Source organism: Lolium rigidum, chromosome 1 (genome assembly GCF_022539505.1).
Source record: "Lolium rigidum isolate FL_2022 chromosome 1, APGP_CSIRO_Lrig_0.1, whole genome shotgun sequence".
Taxonomy (NCBI): domain Eukaryota; kingdom Viridiplantae; phylum Streptophyta; class Magnoliopsida; order Poales; family Poaceae; genus Lolium; species Lolium rigidum.
This window is the reverse complement of record NC_061508.1, coordinates 216057902-216064061: the sequence shown is the minus strand read 5'-3', so window position 1 is coordinate 216064061 and position 6160 is coordinate 216057902. Positions and strand designations below refer to the sequence as shown.

Sequence of the window (6160 nt, the reverse complement as noted above, 5' to 3'; positions counted from 1 at the left end):
CAGGGCATCAAATTAAATTTTTAATTCGCATGAAACTATAATCATGTTAGACTTCCTTTTATGCCTGTTGTATGTTTAACAGACTGACTTGCTGTTGCTCCTGTCAAGTCTGCCTGCTAGCTTACAACTTGTTTTAATTTTTTTTAGAAAGAGAACATATTAATATCAGCTTGTTTGTTGGGCAGGAAAACGAAAGTTCTATTTTTTACTTGTCTAATTGGACGTTTTTATCATGAATCCGTTTCTGATAGTTTCTCTGTTCTGCATTCTTTCTGTATGGAATCATGTGATATGTGATGATGCGGCCCTCTTTTTCTTCAACTAACCTGATTTCACTAAAGACGGTCACTACCTAGGTTGTCCATACAACCTAACAGACCATCCAGGGCCAAATTGCGATGACTGGACACCTGAGCAGTCGCCTAGCATGCGTTCTAGAACACTGCGTGATCGTGTCTTAGGCTCTTGTTTGTTTGTTTATTTATTATTATTCCCTAAATGGGTGTGCTTTGCAATTTAAACATAGCCCACTGTCTAGTAATTTCACCCTTTTTTTTCGAGAATACGCGAAGTGATGAGTACTCAGTTTCTCACCTGAGCTTACTTCTTCCCTTGCGGTTGATTTTGTTTCTTTCAGAATACATGCCTGGAGGGAATTTATATGAGTTTCTACACAATCAAAATGATGTTTTAGGCCTCCTTCTTGTTCTAAAGATTGCTATCCAAATCTCAAAAGGAATGGAATATCTGCACCAGAATAGCATAAGCCATAGAGATTTGAAGACTCCAAACATTCTGCTAGGCTACAATCAAGTATGCATACTTGTTCAAACTATTGAAGCTATTGGTTCTGAGAATCCCATAGTCCATTTCTTCTGCTTTTCTAATATGTAGTATACAACCTGGAAAACGTATAAAAGCATTGCAACAGTCGATTTGGTTTTTAGTCAGATGCCACTGCTTTGTTGTATGGTTTATTTTTAAACACCTAAAGATTACAATTCACATGTTGCGAACTAGCAATGATAGATAATGTTTTCATGCTTAAGAACTACACAGATGAAAATCAACACCCATTCAGAAAAATGCTACTCCCTTGTAAAGTTGTAATAACATCTTATATTCTTATATTATGGGATGGAGGGATAGTTACTTGAGAAATCAATAACAGTTCTTACCACCTACTTATATTTTTATTTTTAGCAAAAACACTTTGTCCTTAAAAATAATTTGTCCTTTAAAATGTGAATTTCGATTATGTTATGTCAGAAATTTAATTAAACTGTCCCTAAACATATAAAGCCGCGTCCTCCTTGTTGAGACTTAATTAGATGAGAAAGTGATGATAATATTTTTTAATTAAAGTAAGATCATCGGACAGGGTGTTTCTGCACCCGGGTGCATATTCACCCTTTATTTAAAATGCATTTTGAACATATTTAAAAATATTAAAAAAAATACAAAATAAAATGTCTCGTGTATATCTTGACATGTTAAATGCTCACAAAGTTGTTTCAACAAAAACCGACATGCTTTGTACCCTGTGGAAAAAAGAAAAAAATTGGTGCAAAAAATAATCTATTTCTCAAGACATTTTTTTTGTCTTTTTTACACAGGCCACAAAAATGTCGGTTTTATCTAAAAATTTATGTGCATTCATAGAACATGTCCCTCTACATGCTGAATTTTTTTCCTAATTTTTTTAACTTTTTAAAATATGTTTTGTACATACTGGGTGCATATGCACCCAGGTTCAGATTTGGTTTTCCGAAGATCATCTGCCTACTTGCCTAGTCATTATGTATTAACTTGTAGATCTACTTCTGGAATTAGGTTGTGAAGATTACAGGCTTTGGTGAGGCTAAACTTGGTAATCAGGACGGACAAATGACTGCTGAAATTGGAACTTACAGATGGATGGCACCCGAGGTAGTGTTAAACTATTTTTCTTGTTATCTTTTGAAATTGATTTTCTTTAAATTTTTAATAAGAATTGGATGTTAATTTAATTTAACTTGTTATGGCTATAATATTACACCCACGCCCGTGCATGGATGCATACGCTCCTGCGTGCGTGTGTGTGCATTGGCAACTTCTATTCTGACTACGAGCTCCAAAGAGGAGATATGTAAAACTTGCGCTAATGATGAAGATCATCACGATTGGACCGCCCGTTGCAGGGCATTTTTGCTGAAGGGACAACCGCAGCTCTAACTTCACAGCAGGAGAAGACCAACGCGAAGACCTGTCGAACACGCCTAAACTATCACTCATCAACACCGTTGCTGCTCCGCAAGCTACCACGCGGAAACCTTGCATCACCTGTCTCACGGAAACAACCGAGAAACACGACATCTCATGTTGTCCTAATAGAAGGAATAGTTCAAGATAAAAATTTGCAACCAAGTAACTCTATTTTTGAAAAGGAGAAATACCCCGCCGCCTGCATCAATCCATGCACACAACCATTTTATTTGGAAATTTTGCTTGTGCAAGCTGAATTCCTACCTAACTCACAGAAACAACCGAGAAACACGACATCTCATGTTGTCCTAATAGAAGGAATAGTTCAAGATAAAAAATTGCAACCAAGTAACTCTGTTTTTGAAAAGGAGAAATACCCCGCCGTCTACATCAATAAATGCACACAACCATTTTATTTGGAAATTTTGCTTGTGTGAGCTGAGATCATTTTTACACCGTTAGCTCCTGAAAGTTTTCATTTCCGTGAGAAGCTCATAACTGTTGTTTATCTTGACCTTTTTGAAAAGGGGCAATACCCCACCGTCTACATCAATAGATGCACAAAACCATTTTATTTCCAAATTTTGCTTGTGTGAGCTAAGATCATTTTTACACCGTTAGCTCCTGAAATTTTTAGTTTCCGTGAGAAGCTCATAACTATTGTTTATCTTGACAGTTCTTGAAAAGGGGAAATACGCCACTGTCTACATCAATCGATACACATAACCATTGTATTTTCAAATTTTGCTTGTGTGAGCTGAGATCATTTTTACAGCGCTAGCACCTGAAAATTTTAATTTCCATGAGAAGCTCATTATTGTTGTTTATCTTGACAGATTATCAACCATAAGCCATATGATCACAAAGCGGATGTATTCAGCTTTGCTATTGTCCTATGGGAACTGATGACATCAAAGGTATATCCTGATGTCAAATACATCTTGAGATTATATCCTGATGTCAAATACATCTTTAAAGATGACATTAAAGTTCTTTGCTATATGCTGCTTAAAGGTAACATATCACTATTTCTTATGCTATAGGTCCCTTATGATGACATGATGCCCTTGCAAGCCGCATTGGCAGTAAGGAAGGTAAATCCGTCTCGTTGGCTATCCCGGAATGAACTCAATTCTTATCTTCAGTTTAGATCTTATTTCAGAGATCCTTGTTGAATTTGTTCTCACTCTCTGCTTACCATCCAATAGGGATTCCGCTTAGAGATCCCACCAAGCGTGCACCCAGGTTTGTCGGGACTGGTTGAACTGTGCTGGGATGAAGATCCTGATGCACGACCAGTTTTTGCGGAGATCATCGGCCGACTTGAGGAAATCTCACGCCAAGTTCAGGCAGAGCTGGAATTCATCAAAACCCTGTTTTGTACAAACAATCGGTCTGGACTCGCTGGAGCCGCCCAAGGGAAGCCATCGACGTTCTAAAGCGAAAATGCAAAAGAAATCTTAACGATAGAGAGGAAACAGATAGATTATCATATTAGCGTGTGGCGTCGATTCCAAAAGGATGCCATCGCCTTGTAATTCCTTTTCCATTTAAGACATGTATGTACATAGGTTGTATATGTTGAAGCTGCAGAAAGCATCAACGACACCATATTGGGATGACCATCTTTGACTCTGTGTCTTTTTTTTTAACTGTGTCTAGTACAAGGAATCATAAAAGAATGATACGAACCATTCGTACTCCGAATCATGTGGACTTTCATATTCAGAGAAGATTCATACTGGAGGCAGTGTTTTGTTCTGCGAACAACTTGCAACATTTATGCCTTCTTTTTGTTCCTTTTATTTGTTAGGGATGTATAACCCTCTTTACTGTATATCCCCGTCGCATAAGAGGTTTCCTAAACTTTGTTACACTTATACATGGCGATTTTTTTAATAATACACTTCTTATTATTTAATCCAGAAATAATAGTCATTTATAGCATTTTTCAGAAATAATACACCGTCAGGGTTCTTGAACCCGAAACGGAGAAATAGGGGTAGAGGAGCCCGATTATGCAATTTCGGGGTTGACAACCCCGATTGTAGGATTCCCGTGCGGCCAGAAAAAAAGAAAGAAGAAATCGGGGTTGTTGAACCCGACTGTTTAATTTCGGGCACGATGAACCCGATTACAATTAATCGGGGCTATTGAATCCGAGTTGTTTGCGGCATAAATTTTTCCCGCTTTTTCCCGTTCACACCGCCGTGTTTCCCTCCCGCCCTTGCCGGCACCCTTCCCGCCACTCCTTCCCCCCACCACTCCTTCCCGCCACCATCTCTCGCCAATTTTATTCCGCCACGCTCTCGGATTTTTCCCTATAAAAGCAGACATCGACACTCTTCGCTACACAAGTGCTTCTATCTCTCTCTTTTTTCTGTTGGCTCACCACTTAGCCGTCATGAGTGTGCCGTGTTCTGACTAGGAGTTTAGGCCGGTGAAGGCGAAGCTGCAAGTTTGCTCCCGGGTGTGACTGCGGAGCGGTGTTGGTGCGGCCATCTTGCTAAGGTTAAGTAGGTGGAGGATTTCTCCGACCAGTTCGGCATGAAATTTTTAATGTGTGCGAGCTATGAGCATGATCCACCCCGTAGTTCAGCTTCGTCGTCCACCAGGCCGCCGGTATGTTTCGACATAAATATATGTAAGCATAAATTTATTTATGAATGTGATTTAATGTTACTGTTTGTGTTGCAGTCTCCCCAGCCCCTATGCAAATGGTTTCACGGGATAGACACGGAGCAGCCGGATTGGGCGCGACAGGAGGTTGAGGAGAAACACCGGTGTGTATGGGCAACGTTCTTTGAGGATGAGCGTTGGGAAAAGGTTCGTGCTAATGAAAAAGCAGATCGAGAGAGGCAGATACAGAAACTAAGGACGGAACAAGCTCGTAATCGCGAGGTGAATCAGAAGAGGATGGATGATGAGGCTGCACGTAGGTTTGCAGAGGAAGAGGTGGAAAAGACTAAGGGAAAGAGTTGTTGAGGCGCAAGCGGCAGAAGAACGCGGTGACAAGTCTGGAAAATGGCCACGGTGGACGCAGGGAAACTAGAGTGATGTGTCGTACTGGCTATGTATCTGAATTTCAGTTTTAGTTTGTCGTTGTATCTTAAATTCCGTTGTAGTGGTAAGCCGTATTTTAATTTCAGCTGCAATGTATCTTAATTTCAGTTTTAGTATTAATGTGAAATGAATTTGCCGCGACAATGTTGTGTCAGAAATTTGGGCTCAATTGTTTCTCGCCACTTTTTCCCGCCCAATTTTTCCCGCACAATCTTCCCGCCATTTATTCCCGCCCAAATCTGCCGTCACTTTTTCCCGCCCAATTTTTTCCGCTCACATCTTCCCGCCGAAAGTCATCCCTTCTAGCCTATAAATACCCCTCCCCCCACTACAAGGGAAAGGCCTACCACCGTCGCACCTAATTGGCCTATTGCCGGCTCACCAAAGCCCGCCGTGCGAACGGGCCGGTGATAACTGGCCACTGCCGGCGCACCAGACAGTGCGCCGGCACACCATCCAAGCTTCGCCGGCAAAGGTCAAGTTCCACCGGCGCACGTGCCGCTGCGCCGGCAGTAGGGCTTCCAGCACTGGCGCATGCCACGTGCGCCGGCAGTAGGGCATTGAGGTGCGCCGACAATACTATTCGAAAATTCATTTTTACAGCTTTTTCCCAGCATATTACAATACATATTTGACAACAGTATATATTTACAACGCAGTTCATATTTATACAGCAACACATGCAATATGAGAAGCACATAGAGAGCCAAGTCTCATTTCGGTATCAATACACAAATACGCAAGTCTCGTTTCGGAATGTTGATTCATACAACACATGTGCATATGCAACGCCGAACGACGAAGTTTCACAAAGTTAGAAGTCTCGGTACATAGTCGTCACAAGTGTCGTCAT

The 6160-nt window shown here is 40.8% G+C and overlaps 1 protein-coding gene across 1 annotated transcript; it reads left to right on the top strand.

Moving 5' to 3' along the window:
* Positions 1-642: 642 nt before the first annotated feature.
* On the top strand, positions 643-3708 carry LOC124654878 (serine/threonine-protein kinase STY46-like). Its single transcript, XM_047193856.1, has 6 exons — positions 643-813; positions 1834-1929; positions 3081-3161; positions 3288-3338; positions 3453-3593; positions 3655-3708. Exons 1-6 carry the CDS (start codon positions 643-645, stop codon positions 3706-3708), a joined length of 594 nt encoding a protein of 197 aa, XP_047049812.1.
* Positions 3709-6160: the final 2452 nt, after the last annotated feature.

What these genes read in the sequence shown, in the direction of transcription:
- LOC124654878 (XM_047193856.1), top strand. Translation starts at nt 643, where the DNA reads ATGCCTGGAGGGAATTTATATGAGTTTCTACACAATCAAAATGATGTT. An exon ending in TTCTGCTAGGCTACAATCAA is followed by an intron (nt 814 to 1,833) that starts GTATGCATACTT and finishes TTCTGGAATTAG; the next exon opens with GTTGTGAAGATTACAGGCTT. An exon ending in AAATCTCACGCCAAGTTCAG is followed by an intron (nt 3,594 to 3,654) that starts GCAGAGCTGGAA and finishes GACTCGCTGGAG; the next exon opens with CCGCCCAAGGGAAGCCATCG.